Raw genomic sequence first — 24,959 nt, forward strand, 5'->3', positions numbered from 1 at the left:
CCACCTGAGCTAGAAAATCAGATAAATGGGAATTACTAGAATGAGGATTCATTATTATCTGTTTTCATAGAGATAAAGGCATTTAGTTAGAGAAGAAAAACTCATTTTGGAAATAGTTATTTTGCCATTCTGATTAAACAATAATGAATGTTACAAGGAAGAATTAATATAAAGTTAGTACTTTATAGAAAGAGAATCATAACAACATAAAACTAATAAATGTCCTTTATTAGGACATTATTTTTTACAGTTCAGAATGAGATATCTGAGTTTCAAATCTACTCATGCTACATTCTACTTATGTCTATATACAGCAATTGCCAAATGACAAAGAAAATACATGGTGACAGCCTCTTCTGATTCATGTAACAATGTCTCCTTACCTTTCTTTTGATGTCAGTGAACTGAGAAAACATTAAGGACCAATAGAATGACAATTCCAGGATATAGTAGTAATGAAGATCAGGTGTCAGTGGCTGGAGAGTGAGAGATGAAAGAAAAGGTTTATCAGTTAATATAGAATCTATTTTATTTTGCAAACATTTCAAATATATATTTTAGATAAGCTATACAAACTCAAGCTTGAACAAATGGGTTTAATATTTCATTCTTTATAAAGGCAGTGATATTTCATTTTTCTTTTTTTAATTTTTAAAGCTTTTTATTTTCATGACATATGCACACATACTTTTTCCACACTGACCCTTACATAGCTTTGGGTTTCAGATTTTCTCTTCCTTTCCCCCACCCCCTTCCCTAGATGGCAAGCAATACAATATATGTTAAACCTGTTAAAATATACTTTAAATCCAATATGTATAAACATATTTATACAATTCTTTGCTGCACAAGAAAAATCAGATCAAAAAGAAAGTAAATGCAAGCAAACAACAACAAAAAGAGTGAGAATGTTATGTTGTGATGATCCACACTCAGTTCCCAGAGTCCTTTTTCTCAGTGTAGATGGCTCTCTTCATCACAAGATCACTGGAACTGACATCAGTCACCTCATTGTTGGAAAGAGTCATGTTCAGCAGAATTGATCGTAATATAATATTGTTGTTGCTGTGCACAATGATCTCCTGATTCTGCTCATTTCACTCAGCATAAGTTCATGTAAGTCTCTCCAGGCTTCTCTGAAATCTTCCTTCTAATCATTTCTTACAGAGCAACAATATTCCATAACATTCATACACCATAATTTATTCAGCCATTATCTAATTGATGGAACATCCATTCAGTTTCCAGTTCCTTGCTACTACAAAAAGGGCTGCCACAAACATTTTTGCAATGTTGGTCCATTTCCCTCCTTTAAAATATCTTTGGGATATAATCCCAGAAGAAACACTGCTGGCTCAAAGTGTATGCACAGTTTGATATCTTTTTAATCATAGTTCGAAATTGCTCTCCAGGATGGCTGGATCCATTCACAATTCCACCAACAATGTAGCAGTGTCCTAGTTTTCACGCATCCCCTCCAACATTCATCATTATCTTTTCCTGTCATCTTAGCCAATCTGAGAGGTATGTACTGGTATCTCAGAGTTGTCTTAATTTTTATTGCTCTGATCAATACTGATTTAGAGCACTTTCTCAAATGATTAGAAATGGTTTTAATTTCTTCATCTGAAAATTGTTTGTTCATATCCCTTGACCCTTTATCAACTGGAGAATGGCTTGAATTCTTATAAAGTTGAATCAATTCTCTATATATTTTAGAAATGAGGCCTTTATCAGAACCCTTAAATGTAAAAATGATTTCTCAGCTTATTGCTTCCCTTCTAATCTTGTCTGTATTAGTTTTGTTTGTATAAAATCTTTTTAACTTAATATAATTAAAATTATTTATCTGATGTTCAATTATGAGATCCAGTTCTTCTTTGGACACAAATTCCTTCCTTCTTCACAGATCTGAGAGGTTAACTATCCTAACTATAATTTGCTTATAAAGAGCTTTATGTCTAGATCTTGAACTCATTTCAACCTTATCTTGGTATATGGTGTTAGGTGTGGGTCAAGCCCTAATTTCTTCCATACTAAGTTTCTAATCTTCCCAGCAGTTTTTGTCAAATAGTGAAATTTTATCCCAAAAGCTGGGGCCTTTGGGTTTGTCAAATACTAGATTATTATCGTTATTGACTATTTTGTCCTGTAATCCTAATCTATTCCACTGATTGACTATCTATTTCTTAGCCAGTACACCAAACAGTTTTGATGATTGATGCTTTATGATATAATTTGAAGTCAGGCACAGCTAGGCCACCTTCATTAGCATTTTTTTCATTAATTCCCTTGAAATTCTTGACTTTTTGTTTTTCCAGATGAACTTTGTTATTATTCTTTCTAGACGTATACAATAATTTCTTGAGAGTTTGATTGGTATGGTACTAAATAAGTAGATTATTTTAGGTAGTATTGTCATCTTTATTATATTAGCTCAGCCTACCCAAGAGCACTTGATATTTTTCCAACTCATTAAATCTGACTTTATTTATGTGGAAAGTGTTTTGTAGTTGTGTTCATATAGTTCCTGACTTTCCCTTGGCAGATAAATTCCCAAATATTTTATACTATTGACAGTTACTTTGAATGGAATTTCTTTTTGTATCTCTTGCTGCTGGACTTTGTTGGTAATATATAAAAATGCTGATGATTTATGTGGATTTATTTTGTACCTTTTAACTTTGCTAAAGTTGTGAATTGTTTCTAGTAGTTTTAAAAGTTGATTCTCTAGGGTTTTCTAAGTATACAATCTAAGTATACATCTGCAAAGAGTAATAATTTGGTTTCCTCATGACCTACTCTAATTTCTTTAATCTCTTTTTTTCTTGTCTTATTGCCAAAGCTAACATTCTAATACAATATTGAATAATAATGGTGATAGTGGACAGCCTTGTTTCACTCCTGATCTTACTGGAAATGGTTCTAGTTTGTCCTCATTAACTGTGATGCTTGCTGATGGTTTTAAATAGATGCTACTGCTCATTTTAAGGAAAAGTCCATTTATTCCTATACTTTCTAGTGTTTATAATAGGAATGGGTATTGGATTTTATCAAATGCCTTTTCTCCATCTATTGAGATAGTCATATGATTTCTTTTACTTTGGTTATTAATATAGTTGATTATGCTAATAGTTTTCCTAATATTGAACCAGCCCTGTGTTGTTGGTATAAATCTTACTTGGTCCAGGGGATGATTTTTTGTAATCTTGTTGCTAATATTTTATTTAAGGTTTTTGCATCAGCATTTATTAGGGAAATTGGGCTATAATTTTCTTTCTGTTTTCATCCTACTAAGTTAAGTTATCAGAACCATATCTGTGTTATAAAATGAATTTGGTAGGACTCCTTTCCCTATTTTTTCAAATAGTTTATATAGTATTGTAATTAATTGTTCTTTGAATGTTTGGTGGAATTTACGTGTAAATCTATCTGGCCTTGGAGAATTTTTCTTAGGGAGTTGATTAATAGCTTGTTCTTTTTCTTTTCTTTTTTTTTTTTCCCTTATTTTCAATCTTATTAATCTCTTTATTTTCAGAATTTCAAATTTGGTATTTAATTGAAAGTTTTTAATTTGTTCTTTTTCTAGCTTTTTTAGTTGTAGGTCCAATTCAATGATCTTATCTTTATTTTATGCAAGTAAGCATCTAGAGATATGAAATTTCTCCTTATTACCATTTTGGCTGCATCCCACAAATTTTGGTATGTTATCTCATAGTTGTCATTCTTTTGGATGAATTTGTTGATTGTGTCTACGATTTTTTGTTTAGCTCATTCATCCTTTAGGATTAGATTATTTAATTTACAATTAATTTTTGGTCTATTTTCTCCTGGCCTTATATTGCATGTGTTTTTTATTGCATCATGATCTGGAAAAAAATGCATTTACTATTTCTGCCTTTCTTCATTTGATTTTGAGGTTTTTATGCTCTAATATATGAACAATTTTTGTATAGGTTTCATGAACCAAAAAAAGTAAAATCCTTTCTGTTTTCATTCAATTTTCTCCAAAGATCTATCATACCTAATTTCTCTAACATTTTGTTTACCTCCTTAATTTCTTTCTTATTTATTTTATGCTTTGACTTATCTAGTTCTGAGAGAGAAAGGTTGAGAGCCCCCACCAGTATAGTTTTGCTATCTATTTCTTCTTGCATCTCTCTTAACTTCTCCTTTAAAAATCTGGATGCTATTACCACTCCGTGCACATATGTTTAGTATTGATAGTTTCATTATCTATGGCACCCTTTAGTAAAATACAGTTTTTTTTTTTCCTTATCTCCTTTAATTAGGTTTTTTTTTTTTTTAAAGTTTAGTTTAGTTTAATTAATCTTTGCTTTTACTTGTTCTGAGATCAGGATGGCTACCCCTGCTTTTTTAACTTCACCTGAAGTATAATAGATTTTTCTCTAGCCCTTTACCTTCACTCTGTATGTATCATTATGCTTTAAAAGTGTTTCTTGTAAACATATTGTAGGATTCTGGCTTTTAATCCAGTCTGCTATCCACTTATATTTTATGGGAGAGTTTATCCCATTCACATTCACAGTTAAAATAACTAATTCTGTATTTCCTGCTATCTTATTTACCCTAAATTATGCTTTTTTCTTTCCTTTTCCTCTTCCCTCCTCCCCAATATTTTGCTTTTGAGAACCATCTCCCTTAAACAGCCATCCCCCCTTCAGAGCCCCTCCCCCTTTTTATATCTTTTCCCTAATACTTCTGTTTTCCCTTCCATCAGTCTTTCCCTTTCTTTTCTCCCTTTCCCTCCTACTTCCCTATAAAATTAGACAAGTTTCTCTGTGAAATTAAATGTGTCTAATATCCTCTCTTTGAAATATGATGAGAGTAAGATTCACACAATGCTCATCTCCCTCCCTTCTTTCCCTCAATTATAATATGTTTTCTTTGCCTCTTTGTGAGATGCCATTTCCCTTATTTTACCTCCTTTTTCCTCTTTCTCCAGTATGAACCCCTTTCCATCTCAAGTTTCTTTTTCATATTATCATAATAAAATCAAATTATACCTGCAGTCTCAAAGTAAACCCATACCAGAAATATAGTTCTCAAGAGTTCTTTTCTTTTTACCTTTTTATGTTTCTCTTGAGTTTTGTATTTGAAGATCAGATTTTTTTGTTCAGTTTTGGTCTTTTCATTAGAAATAGATGAAATTCACTATATCATTGAATGTCCATCTTCTTCCCTGAAAGATAATGCTCACTTTAGCTGGATAGTTTATTCTTGGCTGTAATCCAAGTTCCTTTGCTTTTCAGAATATCAGATCCCATGACCTTCAATCCTTTAAGGTGGAAGCTGCTAGGTCCTGGGTAATCCTAGTTGTGTTTCCTGGGCATTTAAATTATTTCTTTCTGGCTGCTTACAATATCTTTTCCTTGGTGCAATAGTTCTGAAATTTAGCCACAATATTTCTTGGGGATTAAATTTTGGGGTCTCTTTCAGGAGGTGATCGCTGAATTCTTTCAATGACTATTTTACCTTCTGATTCCAAAATATCAGGGCAGTTTTCCTTTATGATTTTCTGTACGATAATGTCTAGGTCCTTTTTTTTCATCATGGCTCTCAGGAAGAACAATAATCCTTATATTCTTTCTCTTAGATCTATTTTCCAGGTCAGTTGTTTTTTCCTAAGAGATAGTTCCTATTTTCTTCTATTTTTTCTTTTTTTTGATTTGTTGGACTTATTCTTGAAGTCTTATTGAGTCATTCACTTCCATTTGTTCAATTCTAATTTTTAGTGTATTATTTTCTTCAGTTACCTTTTTTAGCTCCTTTTGTATTTGGCCAACTGAATTGTTTTGTTCATTGTATTTTTTTCCATTTCACAAATTTTGTTTTTCAATGACTTGGTATCTTTTTCATATCTACTTTGTCAGGCATTATATGCTTTTTCCATTCCTTTTTGTAATAATCTCATTTCCTTTTCCCATTTTTCTTCTAACTTTCTTTTAAGATCCTTTATGCAATCTTCCAAGAAAGCCTTGTGAAATGGGTATTAGCTCATATCTCCCTCTGGGGCTTCATCTGGAGTTCATTTGCCTTTAGGAACCTTGGGATTTGAGGTCTGTTCTTCTTTCTCTCCATAAAAGCTGTTTATAGTGAGAGTTCTTTTTAGGTTTTTTTTTTGTTGTTATTGTTCATCATTTTTTTTAAGGCTTGAGGTCTGCTCAATGCAAACAAGTGACAGCTGTCTTAATTTGCCTTGGGGAAGTTCTGCTGATTGACTTCTGGTGCTGGGTAATAGCAGCTAGGTCCCATATTCTTCCAGGGCTCAGTGATTTGTAATTTGCCTTTTGCAGCAAATTGCCCACTTGCAATAAAGACAGAGTAGCCTAAGAGGCTCCAGAAGATCCCCAGGTTCATGGAACCTGCAAAGCTCTGACTCCCTGCCTCAGCTTCTTGCCCTGATCTCCCTGTGCTGCAGTCTGAGCCTGGCAGACTCTCCCCCTGTCTGTTTGAAACAGACTTGTTCTGAAGTTCTTATAAGGTTTCTTCTTCTGGGAATGTGTTGTACTCCAAATATTTGTGGATTCTTTGACTCCAAAACCAGTTTAGAGGCTTAATCTACTACTGGTTTGAGAGAAGGTCAGACGAGGTACAGAAAGTTGTGTTAGCTCTCCTCCATCCTGGCTCTGCTCCCAAGGCAATGATATTTTCAAGAGTGATTCCACTTGATGCTTTGATGTCATTATCATAGTCCTACCTTCTCCCCAACATGTCCTCAGATAATAAGAACACTTGATTGTTCTTCATTGGCCTAATAGAAGCATTTAAAGTTCTTAAAAAGCCCAAAGAATAATTCTGGGACTTTAGAACACTTGAAAACCACAAGCATATCTTAAAACAGGGAAGAAAAATAACTCTATGACTACTGTGTGATTTTATTGTACAAGAATTAGAAGAATAAGTGTTTTTGGGTCCCCAGTCTTGGGCAAAAAGTTTATTGCTTAATTAGGGTCAAGAGAACAAGAAGAAAAGGGAACAACCATTTATTATACACTATGTTCCAGAAACGATGCTAAATGTTTTACAAATATTAATGCACTTTGATACTCACAATAGCCCAGTGAGATTAGTGCAATTATTATCCCTATTTTGTAGTTGAAGAAATGGAGGCAAATAGAAATTAAATGAGTTTTCTAGCATCATATAGCTAGGTAAGTATTTGAGGAAGGAGTCTTCCTGATTCAGGACCAATATTCTATTTATTGTATTATCTAACTGCCTCTCAAGAATTAGAATCATCTCACAATTAAACGTTGGTGTGACAGAACAAATCATGTAGCATGTTGTCAAGACTAAAGGGATGCTTAAAAACATTAACTTAAATGATCAGAATAATGGAAAAACTAATCTAATAGTCTGGGACTTCACAGTCAAATAGCCAGGAGCCAAGAATCATCAAGAATATGTCCAATAAGAAAGGAGAGATAGAAATGAGGAGGGACACACAGAGAGACAGAGAGGCAAAGACAGAAAAAGGCAAAGAGACAAAGACAGAAAGACAGAGACAGAAAGTGACAGACAGAAAGAAACAGTCAGACAGACAGACAGACAGACAGACAGACAGAGAGATTACGGTGGTTATGCCTAATAATCTTTTAAAAGCTTGAAGGTTGAAGCTTGAAAGTGTCCACTTCAGCAAAATAGTTCTAAATACCCCAAATTGGAATAGGTAAATAGGGAATATTAAAGAAAATAGTAGCAGATGACTAGGGAATGAATTAGGAAGTTTGTCATAGCACTTTAGAATGAGAAAAGATTACTTTTTTTGAGGAACAGTAGGTTCCAAAAACCAAAAAAAAAAGGAACTATTCATGTCTGCCTTGTACTATATAATGATGAGTGATAGAATTCACCAGCTCCATGTGTTATAAATACAAACTGATTCTTCTGCTTTAGCAGAAGTTGAATGGGACTAAAGAAACACATCTTCTTTACTAAGAGATAGATTTCCTAGGTAGGATGGAAAAAACAATCCCTAAAGTAAATCTGGAAGAAAGATTCTTGAGGTAGTAAAGGGGAAATCAAGATCCAGGTCAGAAACCATTTAAATTGAGAAATATGACCTATAGAATGAAAAAAAAAAAAAAGCTTTGGTCCACTGGAACTATTTTAATAGAGACAAATTCAGAACTATGAGAGAACATTAGCAGCTCATATTTTAAACAAGAATAAGAAAGATCCAGAAGTAGTGAAAGGTTCAAGTAAACTTATTTCTAGTCTTAAGAGAAAGAGATAAAGAATGGTGTCTGGTGACTCTTTAGCCTGAGACCATTTTGGAGATGATTCTAAGTAAATCTGACCTTAATAATTGGGAGGGAAATTATCTTCTTAAAGTTTATTTTAGAGTAGCAACAGAGTCTGCAAAACTTGTCAAACTTACAACCCATTAACCAATTCTGATATCTGATGGAAGATCAAATGGTCATTTGCAAATTGAAGGGATTCAAGGAGATAGCCTATAAAATTCCTCCCAGTTCTAAATCTTATCATCCTATGGGAAATGAAGAATTCAGAATGAGAGAGAATTATTCCTTCCTACTTTGTACTGATATAACCTCATCTAAAGTTTTTTATTTAGGTCTCAGGGAACATTGAGTTAAGTTGGATGTTAAACATGGGAGGATGTCCAGAAAAGAGTGACCAGAATGGTGAAGAGACTTACAATCATGTCATGATTTAAGTAATCTGGGATCTTTACCCTGGAAAAGAATTAATATGTAAGAAGAGGGAAGAGGAGAAAGGTTAGGGAAGAGGAATATAATTATTACCTTTGAAAACATGAAGGACTAAAATAATTCTCTCTAGCTACCAAAAAATAGGGTTAAGATTAACAAATTGAAGTTACACAAGGATAGATAACTCGAAATAAGAAAGAATTTTATCACAATTACCTCAGTTTAATAATGTCAAAAGTTGCCTCTTGAGAGAATAAATTTCTCTATTACAAAAAGTGCTCAAATAGAGTTCAGGTAAATATCCAGATTGGACATAGTAACTCAGAGTCAAAAAGAATGGAACTAAGGTTCCAATCCCACGTGTGATATTTATTAGACAACCAAATGGGAATAATACTACACAGCCCACAGGGTTGTTGTGGGCTTCAAATGAGTTTATATATGTAAAATGCTTTGCAAAAAACCTGAAACTTCTATGTAAGTGGATATTTGTTATTTACCTAGTAATACTGTTAGTTGTCAAGGATATTATAATAGAATAAGCAGTTAAACTGGCTAACCTTTAAGGTCTCATGCAATATGTCTGAGTAGTTAGGTAGTATAGTAGATAAAGCACCAGACCTGAAGCCAGGAGAACTTAAATTCAAATTTGGCCTCAGACATTTTATAACTGTGATAGTATAGGCATAACATTTAACTTGGAATGCTTCAAAAATTTTTTTTATGATATTATAGTCCTTATTTTCCTTATGAAATTCATTTCTATTCCTTTAAGTAACTAAATGGTTTACATATATTAGTTATGTATTCTGTGGCAGGTACTTTGCGAATTTGTTTTCTTCAGGTTCTTCAGCATTTATTAAGTACTACTTAACAAACATTCTCTATTGCCATCAATTATTAATCAAATAACATGGGCATTTCCACAGTGAGTCAAACCCAACTATTCTTTATGCAAGGCATTATTTCCACAAATGTTGTATTATGACAGCATACCATTATTCCTCCTGAAATCAACTTTAAACTTCATAGTTTAATATGTTATTGTTTTGTTTGATAGATATTGATAAGTATTGTCACTCATAAATGTGACCAAACTTTTTTTAAAAAAACACTAATTTCCTGGCAGTGGTATTTCTGGGAATAACAAGTTCCATATATTTATTATGCAAAGGATAAGATGGTACTTTTAAAAATTTGATTTAGAACTATCTCATTCAAGTTTTAACAGAATCTAGTCTATGTTAATCTTATACACAGGGTACATAATTTCAGAAATTTCCATTCTATTTCTTCATAGTCTTTACTTTATACAAATTTGCAAAGTACCTACCACAGAATATATAATTAATGTTTATTGTTTGACTGGTTGATGGCAGAGATTATGGAGGGAAAGACAATCTCTTTTAAAGTTTTCATTTTAATGTAAGGAATTATCCATTTTATATGTAAACTTCTTAGCTATTTAAAAACATAGAAATAAATTTCATAAGGAAAATGATAAAAATCAGCTTATGAAAAAACAAGCTCTCACTGACAAAATTTTAAGTAATGATATATTTTGTTTTGAATACTAGAGAGAAAACTGCCAGATGACTATATTGAGAAGACTTGTTTTAAGGCAGAGCATTGACTGAGATAGTGGTAGTTGCTGGACATTGTGGTCCACCAAGATATTTACCTGTGTGATTTTAGAGTTATAAATGTTATAAATGGCATTATAAATCAAATAGTTGTTTGGGACTATGGAAAGATTATAGAAGTATTGTTGAGGGTTCATATCTGAAAAAATGAGTTTCTTGAATTTTTATCCCCTAAAATAAATAATAGTCACTGAATATCAGAAAGAACTTATTAAAGGTATTAGAAACAATTAAGAAAAAGATAGAAGGAGTTGAATGAGAGAGGAATCAATCACAAGACGATAGAAAATAAAAGACAGAAGAATTGCATCTGCTTTGCTGGGAACCTGCTAATTGGAAGAGATTTACTGTTTTGCTGACAGGCTGGAAAAAGACTGAGACAGTTGCTAGAAGCTTGTTAGAAAGAATTATATAAACCCTGCTATTGTGTGAAGAATCATTGGAAACCATGTTGTTGTTTTTTTTAAGTCCTATATGGTAAAATGAGGGAATCCTCTCAGGGGGTACCTATGTTGCCCTCTCCTATATTCTCTGCTTTAAGAAGAAGAAACAGAATCTTTTACTATGTTAAAGGACTTAGAGCTACCTGGACAAAGGAAAGATCTAAACATTGTGGCAGTACTCTGACTTAAAAATACTATTTCTCACTGAAAAGGAGTAATACTTTTTAAAAAAAATGTTCTGGTAAAGATGGTTGTCAGTGAATAGCTTGTCATTGTTGACTTGAGAGCAAAAGAGGAATAGCTTTTCCAGTAGGAGAGCAGTAAGGACAAGAATAGAAATAACCAGCAGTTAATGGAGCAGTTTGATGTGGTGTCTTGAAGGAAATCAAGATCTAAAGTCTAGAATTGTGTCATCCCTGCTACAGTAACTTTGCATCTACCCACTAATTTAGTAAAATTAATATTTCAATTTAATATTTAATATTTTCGATAAATTTAATATTTTCAATACCAAAAGCAGGTATTGAAAAAGTCCAGATTTGCATATCAAAGCAAAAACTTCTTTCATCCATTTCAGATACAGACTATTATCAGATACATCTATTATTTGTCTGTCAGTCTATCCACACATATGTAAAGGGTATCCTAAAAGTCTTAATCCAATTTTATGCTTTAATAGATTAAATAATAATTGCAACTTTAATAAATTTATAGTTGTAATAGTTTAAAGCTATACTAAGACTTTTGGGAAATTCTGTACAAGAGAGCCAAATATTCAATTTTATATGTTGCCCCTCCTCAAGTAATCAGAAGTAAATTATACTACACAGGATTCCTTTCTTTAAGTATTTTTGAGACTTTGGGTCATTTTTATATTTTGGTGTACAGGGTTAAATACTCCTATTATAAAGAGGAAAAGTATTTCAACGAGACTTAAGAATTTCTATCAAATGCTCTTTGTGGGGGAATCCAAGACTGTGCAAATACACTCTTTTTGAAATTCTAGATTGAAATGTCTATTTCCTGGAGGTATTTTATCCAGAATAGAAAATAATACAAATAACTAGCAAAATAGCATTAGAGAACTCTGAGAATTTTGATAGAAATCTGACAGAGAATTAAATTACATTGAAAACTAATTACTCACTGCAAAGGAGCCACATTCCTGAGTCTCAAGTACTTTTTAAAATACTTGCATGATTGAGGTTTAAAGTTCCCCTTCTTTAGTAGTGTGATATGCTGAATTTCAACCACCTCAGAAAGTAAAAAATCCTGGTTTTGTTATTACTTGAAGTTTCTAGAAACTTCAGTTCTCTTTTAGCATGCTAACATTTACAATAGGTCACATGTTGAGACAGGTTCTACCATATTATCCAAATGAACAAGAACATATGTTCTGTGGAATATGGCACAAAATCTAATTTTTTAAAAACACACTAGGGGGCAGCTAGGTGGCATAGTGGATAGAGCACCAGCCCTAAATTCAGGAGGACCTAAGTTCAAATCTGGTCTCAGACACTTAACACTTCCTAGCTGTGTGACCCTGGGCAAGTCATTTAACCTCAGGCTCAGGGGGGAGGAAAAAAAAAAAACATACCAGAAAATTTCCATAATCAATCCTATTACAATTTTCAGTTTTATGGATAGAATTGATATGTAGTTTATTGTTGAAAAATGAGTAGTTAATAGTAGTAAACGAAAATGTGTTTTAGAGAACACCACAGAATCAGTATGAGAGATTGAGTGTTTTATAAATGCAAGATTGTATAATGAACATCGGCTAAGTCATTGTCCAGAAGAACAACATGCATGGGAACTTGAATCATTATTGTGCTTTCTACTGATAAGAAATTGTGTAATACATAGATATGAATTATTCAATACATAATTGCAGAAAGCTTGTAGAAATTTGTAATTATTTGGAGAAAAATTGCAGTATATTAATTAGAAATTAACTGCTTTTTTTGGTGCACAATACTATTAAATAATCATTCTGCAAAAGGAATAACTATACCTGTAATAATAGAATTGTATATATAGTTAGTGTTTTATTCACATACGGATTGTGGCTCGAGTTCTAGAAGAGAAATACCTTTTTAAAAGATGAAGTATCTCCATATTATTGATTAACACTCTCAATAATTGATATATTAATAAAATAATTAAATAGGCAGTAAATGCAAAAGGTAATAGTGACCTTTTTTCCATGTACTAAAAGTATTTTCATATGAAAATATAGATCTTGTTCTATTTCACAAATATATAAAATTGTAAAAATAGTATTATAGTTATGTGATAACCTCTTTTGAATTCAATGAATTTTGTAAACAAAGTTGATACCCTGCTCTGACAAAAATATCTTAAAATAAGTCTTCATTTTTAAAGAATGTAATATTAATGTTGAAAGAGGTAATTAAAATAAGATACTATATAAAATACCTACAAAATGCTTTCCTCATAACATTCCTATATTGCAAATGTTGTTATCCCAAATTTGCATATGAAGACATAGAGATTAGTCTCCTTACTAGAGCATATAGATGACATAGACTCATAATCTCTCCTTTCTCTTTAGTCTGATTTCCTCATCTTGACCTGATTTCATTTTAGATCTAAAGTTCCCAGAGGAAAGACACAACTATCTTGCTATAATTTACTACTATATATTAGGGTTTTAAGGATAGGATTCTAGGGGAACTATAGTATAAAGGACCGCAGCTATTGGGGAACTCTGAGAAAATATATTTAAAGCAAAGATACTTACAGCAGGGTGTTAACTCAGTGTGATTGATGAGATGATGGTTCTCTAGTTCACACATACTTAGTACTTAGTATGATGATGTAATGGTTCTCCAGTTCACACATAGTGTGCCGTAATGATGTAATCATACTGAAGTATTTAAGGGCTAAGAAGGATTGGAAATGAGACATTCCATCTTTGACCATCTTCCTGGTGGCTCTCCTGCCTATTTCACTCCTCCATAATGATGAGAATTAGATAAGGAGTATCTAAAGGGCTGGCACTGGTGAGCAGAAACCCTTGACATGGCTGGCGTAAGGATGCCATGTTTGGGACTTCTGCAAAGAGTGGACTCCAGGGTTCCCCTTTTAATCTGAAAGGGCTAGTGGGTGGAATCCCAGGTTGACTCCTGGCTGAGTTCCAGCTGGGGTTAAAATTTGAATAGAATTCATTGGGTTTTTAGATAAGGAGGAAGCTGTTTATGCTTGGGGTGGAGGTTGGGAAACCTGAGCAGATCATTAGAATGGGGGCTGGGACAGCCCAAGTTGGCTCAGATCCCATGGGGGCTGGGAGAGCCTGGATATCTCCCATTGGAATTCATGGGGATTGGGAATCATTAAGACCAAGGCTGGTCCTGAGAGATTCTCCAGAGAGCTAGCCTGGACATTACACTATAGTGTGTGTATTATATTTTTATTACTCAGCTGTGTGGGTCCTGAGCCCCCACCAGTATATTACCAATTTTACATAATTAGTCACAGTAATTCTTATACATAAAACATTTATCAAGTGATAAAATTGAATGACAATAAACATTTATTTAATAGAAAGCAAGGGCAGGAATAATCATGATCCATAAACTCTGATCACAGTCTTCCAATAATGTACACAATATCAATGGGAGAGAATGGGTACACATGAAAGCTACCAGGGAGCCACATGAGGAGGGGCAATATATAAAGTTGAATATTTGGCTCTCTTGTACAGAATGTCCCAAAAGTCTTAGTTTAGTTTTAAACTATTATAACTATAAATTTATTAAAGTTACTATTATTATTTAATCTAATAAAGCATAAAATTGGATTAAGACTTTTAAGATTCCCTGTACATATGTGTGGATAGACTGATAGATGATAGATGTATAGATGTATGTATTCCAGATGGATGAAAAAAAGTTCTAGCTTTGATATTCAAATCTGGATTTTGTCAGTACCAAAAACAATACTAATTTTACTAAATTAGTGGGTAGATGCAAAGTTACTTCAAAATACAAGGATCTAAAAATTTTCTTCCACTGTTGTGACTTTAATCTCCATTCAAACAGCTTTTAGTTGCATGGATGAGTTTCTCATATAATTGGCCAATTCTATACTTTCACCCTCAAGGAAGGAATGCTTCATTTACATTTCTAAAGTCTTTTCAAACCAGAAAATGAGACAAACAGCTTGCTATCCTAAAATTTTACACTTGATCTTTCTACACAGGCTGTTTTTATGTATCAGTGCTGTCATCAAACCCTCAGGCTTCCTAGTAATTAAAAATAGCCAGCCCCACCTGTTTAACTAATAGAAAACTGTACTTACCCTTAAATGGGTACCTGCTGCATTTAACTTCTATACAGCCACACACCTTTTCCCTAACCAAGGCTTCTATGTAATACTTGCCAGTAGAGGGCACTAGATAGCCAAACAGTTAATTATGCTGATGAGGACTAGACAGAATATGCAATGGATTTGGGGCACTATAATCTATGGAGGAGGAAAGTAAATTCTCATACCTGATAAGGATAATTGTACCAGCATTGTTTTGTGTTCCACAGCCAGGGTGTCTGGAAAAGAATAACAAAGACATGCATTTTAGGAATTAAGAAAATATTTGGGGGTGGGGTGGGGAGAGGAAAGCATTCCATTCTAGGGCATATAGCTCTTGTCCCCCCCTTCAAAGGAATTTTTATTTCTTGTTTCTGTGGGGATTTGGAGCACTTAAAATTTCAGGAAACAGATGCAAGAGTAATTATTATTCTAGCAATTGCACCCTTTGATCACTCTGGCTATTCATAGGACAAGAAAAAGAACAAAGCAGAAATGTGAAGATGAAGCAGTAGAATATGCATTTGGGAGCCATTTTTCCAGCACTGAGAGGGATTTATAGTCATTATTCACACATTTATTCAGCTACCACATAACCAATAGCACATAGGTGTAAGACAAGTGTTCAGGGATAGTCTGTGAAAAAATAATTCTCCCTTTGTACAATTTACTGACCCATGTGTGTATTACACCCTCATGCTGTCCTCATTTGCCCTGTTTCCTAAAGCACTGATCAAATTGACCCAAACCACAGATAGTTGGAATCCAAAAGTAAAAAAGAAGACATATCCAAAACTTGAGGAAATATAGAGGGCCTTAACTTTTCCATTTTCTCATTGTGAAAAGGCCAAAATAAAGTAAAGGAATGAAGAAACAGCAAAAAGTTAGTGGCAAAATGTTTGTTAAATTTACTTTCCTCAAAACTAAGACAAAATATTTCTATTTGCCTATGGAAGGAAGGGAAAGAGGAGAGAAAAGGAAGACTCAGAGAAATGTTAAAATGCCCACCCTGAAGCACAAAGATACTGCTCCTTCCTTACATGTTTTAGCTTTGTTTTTCTGGAGCTAAATTCTGGTAATCCTGAGATCTCTAAGAAATAGCAGCCAAAGTTTTTGAGAGAAATAATAGTAATTATACCTTATTAGTACTTTTTTATACTGCTTCTAACTCTTCATTTCATCATCCTGAAGAGAGGACGCTGGAACTCTAAAAATCCTTGAAGGAGAAAATCTCCTTCAACTCTGCTTCAATAAGGGATCCTGCTCCAAGTCCTTTTTCTCTTAAATGCATTTAAGTTTTGATTGCTTGAGGGGGAGAATGAAGAGGGGACCCCAAACTCGGAAAATCCTTAAAGGAGAAAATCTCCTTCAACTCTGTATCAGTGAGGGACCTTGTCCTGAAGGATAAACAGTTTCATCTTTGTTATCTGGGTGAGGTCAGCTCAGTCCTGAAACTCATTCATTGAATTAAATTCAAATTCTACCTCTAAGCTGAAACCCAGCTAGGAGCCAACTTGGGACTCTACCCACAAGCTCTCTTCAGCTTGTAGCCAAAACCCCCTAGTATAAAAGAGCCAAACTAAAACCCTCTCTTTGCAGAGATTCCAAACATGCCAGTCCTATGCTTGGCATGCCAAGAGCTTCTGTCTACTGGAATACTCTTTCCAGTGCCATACTTTCTTTACCCTATTTCCCTAACCAGACTTTAATCTTATTTCCAATCCCCATAATAAATCTCTTTTATCAATGTAGGTTTTCTGGTCTGTAAATTCTTTTACAAAGAACCTCTGTGCTGTCAGAAGGGAGTCTCTAAACTCCCTATCCTTGTGCCGAATCCCAAGGGGTTGCAGGGGAGCCAAACCTCTCCATTTGGTTCCCTGAATCCCAAACATGCCACTAGACCTCATTTAACTCCCTGACCACCAGACATTCTAATTTCATTTTGGTTTGCAAAATCTAAACCTCATCAATCCCATATTTTGGAAAAGAGCAAATATCATTACTATTTTATACATTACATAAAATAAGACTCAAAAGATCCTCAAGAATAATTCGTCCAAGATCACATGTCTAATTTGTGAAGGAAATTAATCGAGCCTCAGATTTCCTGAATCAAATTCTAACACTTTATAAATATATAAAATTTGCCTAAATTATGTCTCAATCCATTTTCCCTCTCTGATGTCTTTCGTCTTTGCTACTCACTCTTTCCTTCTAATCCTGTCTGGAATCTATATGAAAAGACACTTATTAGTCTGATTTATTGAAAAATTTTATATACTTTATTTCTTAATATTAAAAAAACCAATGGAGTGTTTTGTTTTTCTTTCTCTCAAAATAATGAAAAACTCACCTTAAATTATGTTACTATTTACTTATGTGTCCCCTCAACAGAGTCCATTTCAGCTGTATTTCTCCCTTAAGCAGGCACATATCTCTGCTTGTACTTGACACTGATAGAAATGATTCCCTGAATTCAGTGGTATACACAGAATTATAGCATTGAAAGAAATGTCATTCTTTAGAAACTATTTATGTCATAAGGAGAATTACACTATATCATGCTTACCATTATTAAAGTCTTTTATAATTAATCCTTGGGATTAATTTTCTTGTTCTTTATCAGTAAACACAATCTCTCCTCACTCTAATTTAAGCTTATTTCTTAGTAAGCAGAGATAGAAAATAACTAGATTTAATATACCTTGATACTTGAAATTCCAAGAAACTATGACTGAGTCCTCATTCAGCCTTCTGCCAGTGATTTTCATTTACACAGATTTATAAAAGTTTTGAAAAAAAGCAAAAGAAAGCAGCCTTGATGAGGGTAGGTTCCTAGTGCTCAGGCAGTTAAATGATGAGGTTAGTGACAGGTTGTGGGTTCAGGGAACCAAACGAAGAGGTTTGGCTCCTCTAGATTCCCCTAGGATTCGGCCCAGGGCAGGGAGTTGCGGGAACCTCCCTTCGGCGCAAAGGTCCTTTGTAAAGGAATTTATGAACCCAAAAAGCTAGACTGGTAAAAGTTTATTATTGGCATGGGGAAGTCATCCTTTGCTATGCATGAATAGAAAGACAATACCTTGGTGTCAAGGTCCCGACAGAAGGATATAAAGTTTCTAGCAAGAGAAATCCTGACAGAGAGGGATAAAGTTTTGTTAGGGAAATGGGTGCTATGCCAGAGAGAGAGAGAAAGAGGAGAGTTTGGGGGCTCCCCTCATCAGCCTGAGATGCATATTTACCCAATTCATACTTTGAATCTCAAGTCACAAAGCATAATAGATTTTTCCATTGTCCTAGATACATCTGCTTCCAGACATATGAGTTCCACAGCAGTAATGCATAAGGCCATAAGCAATCCTGAACCCCATATAAAGAATAAGAATCATCTGTCATTTTGAACAAATGTAATCACTTCATTATGGATACAAAGTCAGGGGGACCTTTCCAAGGATATTATCCTATTGTCCTCATTTTCTATCTAATAATTTGTACATGTACATTTGTAAATGGACACACATCATATTGTATTTAACACAATACTATGTATGTGTATTTATGTCATAGAAATTCATATTTCATGAAAAACAAAAGGGAAGCCTTATTAAATTATATATTTATCAACTCTTTAGTAAACACACTATTTCAGTGTAAACAAAACTTGACAAAAATTGGAGAAGAGGTCCACTAGCATTTTACTATCTAGTGTATGATAGGTTAGATTTATTTCAATTTCCTTCTAGGAAATTTAAAAGTAATATTTTTAAAAAACAGTATTGCATGACTTTACAACTTTCGGTAACACCAAAATTCTGAAGAAGATCACCTGGCAGATAGGCAAGGAAATGAAACCATACATGAACATGTGCATCCATAGTTACATGAGGAATAATAAGCAAATACTTAATGGCTACTTACTATTTAAAGATGCTTCTCTCAGTAAAGAAGTGTTATACACCAGGAACACTTAATTATTCCTCATTAAAAGTAAAGGTTAAAAAAATAAATCTGAAGTAAAAAATTCAGTCAAAATCTTAACTAGAAACATAAGATCATAGAAAAAGACTACTCGTTTACTAAGTTTAAATTACATTAAAAAAGTGAAATGGTTCAAAATTTAGGTATTTGGATGGCTAGAAGCATTAGTTTCTTGGAATTAAAGGCTATTTTCCTTAGACCAATAAAGTAACTAAAGAAGCTTTCTAGCTTTAGCAAAACACCTTGGTCTTTTAATCTAAAGTTAGCTTGTCAAAGGCAACAACTTCTTTTAAGACAGAAATTTCTTTTCATCTTAACTGGATTAGCAGTCATGCTTCTTTTGTTTTTTGTTGGTAGTTGTTTTATTTATTTATTTTAATGCAGAAAAGATACTTTGGGAGAAGGGTACAGCTAGAGTTAGATGAGCCCAGAGCTACTGCAAGCAATATATACCAATGATGCAATTTCCCACTTACCAACCAAGCATACCTTTTTCTTATACATACAAAACAGATACTAGGAAAACAGCAAGCAGATAAAACCAAAGAGCTCATCTAGGGAGGGATAACTTTAAAAAGAGAAATCATAGGCATGGAATGTGCATTTGCTTTAAAAGTAGACTGACAAAAAATGTAATTTGGACACTGAGCAAGTTGGAAAAGTATACTATCATTCTTAAATTGGGCTAGATGCTTCTTCAGCAAAAACTGGACTCAATTTGAAAAATAATTTGAATATTGGCCCAATATACATAAGTTGAATGGATACTTGGGCCTCAGACTATGAACTTCTCTGGAGTGTCACTGCCTTACCTAAGCACATAAATGAACACTTGAGAATTTGCTTTCAGGCTTTATCTGAGAAACAGAGTAAAGGGGATGTTTGGGGGAGCATCTCTTCATACCAACATGTATATCTTTTAGGGAGATAGGCTGCGTCTATAGGTTTTATTTGAAAAGTGGAAAATGAAGATAAAAGAATCAAGAGAAAAGAGATGAGAAATGGACAAAAGAATTGGAAGAGTTTGGGACGTGGAAGAGAAGAGTTGTTTAAAAATAGCCAAAAAGAGAAATTTAACAAGATGCAATATATGGATATAATTGATAGGTAATACTAGTCTGAGACTAAAGGGAACAAAGCCAGAGCTCTACTTTTTTTTTTTTTTAATTAAAGCTTTTTATTTTTCAAAGCATATGTATGGATAATTCTTCAACATTAACCCTTGCAAAACTATGTGTTCCAATTTCCCCCCTTTCTTCCATGCCCTCCCCTAGATGGAAAACAGTCCAATATATATTAAACACGATAGAAACATACTCTATATTCTTTTTTTTAAATTTCATAAGAAAAAAATATAAACTGTTTTTATAAACAACATACACTTTTAATAATGTATTACCCCTCAAGTTATTTGAAGAATTCTAATTTCATCTAGAATCTAGCAATATAAATTGCTGCCCCTGAAGTATACATAAGACTGTCATTGATATTTTATGAATAATAAATAAATTCCTTAATTTAATTTTGCATTTCAAACATAAAAATCACATTTCATTGTTGAACTGTTAGCAATGCCAAGGTCATAAGTTAAAAGAGGAAAATCCCCAACAATAAATCAATAGCTCAGATGAAGCAAAATGTACTCATTTTACTGACTGCCTACCAATTCTCACTTCTTATCTCACTGGTAATATTGACAGCTATGGGTCACATAGGACATAGACTGGAAAGGCTGGGCCTTGCCTGGCAGGAGGGCTCAGGGCAGAGAAAAATTCAATACTCATTTAGAAGGAAAGCAACATTGTCCAAAGTAGCTGTGGCTATGTGGGTGGAAATAATTTCCAAAGTAATCACCAAATGTTATTCTGCCTCAAAGATATTTAGATGGATGGAAGGATGAATGAATGGATGGAGAGACAGCCATATGGCAAAATATTTATAATAAATGAGCAGTACTTGGTGAATTTTAGCAAGACTATTCCTGGGCTGAGTAAAGAAATAATGAAAGGAATATTTAAGGATAATAAATAGGTCAGCAGTGTTAGGATGCCTTGTTGGGGGTCACAACCCCAACTCCCGAGTGGAACAGGTCTTATGTGACCAGCACTGCCTGTCCACTTGAATGGTGAAGACTGTGAGTAATAAGGGGCGAGAGCCAGGGTGGTGTGAGACTCCATTACAAAGACTGCAGGTCCTTCTATCATCTTGGTGCCTGCTTCTACTTCCTACATTCACATTGTAACCTATAGTAGGTACATGATTCTCTACAGGAAGCCACACATAGATATAATGTGTGCATTCCTTTCCTAATAGGGATATTCAAGGTATTCCCCTCCGAGGTCCAGCACGCCTCTCCTGGGGACTGCCACTTTGCTTCTTTGGGTGGGACCCCTTCTTCCCATTGCCATCTTCTTCACCCTTACAGGCTACCCTCAGATTACCTGAGCCATGCTCTGAGTTACATCCAAGGCTGGCAGGGAGTTGGCAAATCCTCTTACAATGCTTTGGAGAAGAAAAGCTTGAAATTTTAAAAAAATGTTTCAATGACATAGGTGTTCTATGATGAGTACCCTAAAATGGGGAGGTACATAATCATTTACTATCCTCATCCTGAAAAACTGTTCTTCAATCATCTGCCTCTTCCTTTCTATTACCACTTTTTAAGACTTGACTATCTGATTTATGCAACCTCTTAGCAAACTTTTCTGAATCAAGGTTATACACCACAGCATACTACTAAAAAACAAAACAAAACAAAACCTTATATATACTTGTAATCTTGTTCTCTAGTGCTTGAAAATCTTTAATGGATCCTTATTTGATATTACATAAATATTAAATGTCTGTTTGCTCAAAAGCAGTTCATCTCATTTACTCATTAATGTCTTCTATAAATTTGCTTCTTACAATTTTTCAACAAAAACTCTTTGCTAAAACAATCTTCTCTCTTCTCTATTGAAATATTATGATTTCTTTAAGGCCCACCTCTATTATAAAAGCTTTCATAGAAATGTTAGCTCCAATTAATGCGCTTATTTGCTGCATATTTACAGCATTAAGCATCACAGAATGTCAGTTGAAATGGACCTTAGTGGCCTTCTAGTCTTTTCTATTACCAAAACAAAATCCTCTTATTCATATAAAATGATCATTCAATCTTTACTTAAAGACCTTTACTGGGGTTGGGCTAGGTGGATATAAAGAGATATTATTTCCTAATGCAGTCCATAGTACTTTTGGGTAGTTCTAATTGCTAGAAACTTTCACCTTACATAAATTTAGATTTTCTTTATCTAAAACTCAAAAGATCGTAGATCTGGAGCAAACAGGATGATTTCAATTATCCTTTTTAATTTCCTACACAGTTTATGAATTCTATAATATTCTTGACCAGTGGCCATATAATAAATGCAAACAATGATGGGAAAGAAGATGAACTATATTGGTTTGAGGCATCTCCAACTGACAGAAAGTTCTTTCTAATACTGAGCTAAAATCAATCTTTCTATAACTTCACACTTTCCCAAATTAGTGTGAATGGATTAAGGATTTCCCAAGACTCTTTCATTGTCTAGAGATACTTCTATCTTCAGGCTCCCTAAAAATCGTTCTTGAAGTTGAAACCAATTCAATGCCTTTCACTTCTGACATAAGCAAAAAGGCTGAATTGTACATTGTTCCCAACAATGAGTATAATGTATTACTGATTTCCAAACATATTCAGACCTTAGCTTAGTTCTAAGTAAAAATGAATGTCCACTACTAAATATGGTGACAAAATTGGAAAACAGTTGGAAAAAATTAGGTTAGACTAACATCTTATGCTAAATACAACAATAAATTCAAAATAGTAAAGGCTTTGTTCTAAAAAGAATTAGAAGAGGACCAAATCAGGTATCTAAAATCACTACAAATAGAGAAGGAAGAAGAGAAGGAGAAAATCTTAATAAAAAATGGATAAAAGCAAAGCCCTCCAAAATAAGAGTTAAATTTAAGTACATGAAGTTGAAAAGCTGTTGCACAATAAAAAAATCAACATAGAAAATATATTTTAAATTTAAAAATCAAAAAAGAAAAAAGAAAAAGAAAAGCTGTTGCACAAATAAACTCAGTCACAATACAGATTGAGGAAATTTCTTTGCATCAGACAGCTCAATAAAGGTGTGGTATCAGAATAAATATAGGTAACCAAAGTAAATATATAAGATCAAGAATCATTCCCTAGAGTGTAAGTTATCAAAGTATATGAATAGTTTTCAAAAGAACTATAGTCTTTTAACAAACATGAAAGATTAGTACAAATCACTAATAATGACAGAAATATAAATCAAAGCAATTTTGAGGTTTTACTTCAGACCCAGAAAATTGACAAAGATGATAAAGATAAGTCAAGTGATTAAAATATCCATGCCTTTTGGTCTAGAGATTCCATTAAGAGTCATATATCCTATGAAAATAAAAGGTAGAGAGGTCCCAAGTACACTAAAATATTTATAGCATTACTTTCTCTAATAACTGGAAACAAAGTAGATGCCCACAAATTAGGAAATTTGATGTACGAATTAGTATATGGGTATAATAAAATATTCTTGCACAATAAGAAATGATGAAACAGAAAAGCATGGAAAGACATGAAATGACAAAGAGTAGGCAGAATCAGTATTACAATATTACTATAACAATGTAAAAAGAAAGAACAGTAATAAAGAAAAATTGATCACTGTAATTATAGTGACCAAGTTTGACTGAAAAAAATATGAGAAAATACATCATTCCATTGGAAAGGCTGGGATCTGTGGTATGAAACACTATATATGTACTATAAGCCTCAGTTAACATGTTGGTTAGTTGTATAATATATTGAACTAATTTTTAAAATTTTTATTATGGTTTTTATTTATTTATTTATTTATATTTATTATTTTTACTATGTTAAAAGAGATGATAAGGAAAGAATAAAAATATGTTTGGAAATGAAGATGATATTTAAACAAATGAAATCAATAAAAATGAAATATGAAGTTTCAGACAATGCTTTTTAATTTCTGGTATTATAGATTTATTATTCTATTAATTGGAAATAAAATAAGCATTAAAAATCATTCTGAGATTTTGAAATGAGCTTATGTCAGATGATCTCTAACGTTTTCCAGCAATAACATCCTAGGACCCCATAAATCTTACTATACATATTATCTATATAAAGTACCTCAAAAGTGGCCATTTTAAACTGATGTTCAGAGTTGAATTTTCAATGAAAATACCTCTGTTTATAGTCTATTGAAAAGAAAATTAATGAAAATTTAAGGGGCCATTTTATATGATATATAATAAGAGATCCAAATTAAAAAAAAAACTCACCAAGAATACAATTAGTGCGTTCCCTCTGGGATTATTTTCCATTTACTCACATATATTATATATTTATGTATGTATGTATGTATGTATGTATGTGTGTATGACTTATTATGACACCTAGTTAACTGAAAGTTTTTAATAAATCTTGACTGGCTCCATCAGAGTAAAGTTTTGCATGCTGAAGGGGAGATCCTCCATATTTTATATCAACATAATTATACCTGTATAATTTTTGTCTAAGATGATTATCTGGAAAAAAAGACAAGAGAGACTGGAACATTTCACTCACATTCCTCTATGCAAGGAAGAGTCACTAAGACAAAGAAGTTGGCCTTGAGAACATTTCTCCCTCATTCCAGCCATTATTTCTGTACAAAGATTATACAAATAACAAATGCAATCAATAAAATATTCAAAATATATATTATAAACCACATGTCTATGGAGCTAGAGCTAGAAGGGATTTGAGAGGCCATATAGTCCAAACATTTTACAAATGAGGAGGCATGTGG

General features: G+C 33.3%; 1 protein-coding gene across 2 annotated transcripts in view; it reads right to left on the minus strand.

The window, feature by feature from the left end:
• Positions 1-24,959, minus strand: part of CERS6 (ceramide synthase 6) — a 287,494-nt gene that overhangs the window by 72,998 nt on the left and 189,537 nt on the right. For both annotated transcript variants that reach the window (XM_074303199.1, XM_074303197.1), the window contains exons 5-6: positions 15,303-15,353; positions 384-476 (exon numbers count right to left, since the gene is read on the minus strand). In XM_074303199.1, the coding sequence (XP_074159300.1) occupies positions 384-476; positions 15,303-15,353 (144 nt within the window). The remainder of the gene's footprint in view (positions 1-383; positions 477-15,302; positions 15,354-24,959) is intronic.

The sequence above is a fragment of the Sminthopsis crassicaudata genome, chromosome 3, assembly GCF_048593235.1.
Source record: "Sminthopsis crassicaudata isolate SCR6 chromosome 3, ASM4859323v1, whole genome shotgun sequence".
Taxonomy (NCBI): domain Eukaryota; kingdom Metazoa; phylum Chordata; class Mammalia; order Dasyuromorphia; family Dasyuridae; genus Sminthopsis; species Sminthopsis crassicaudata.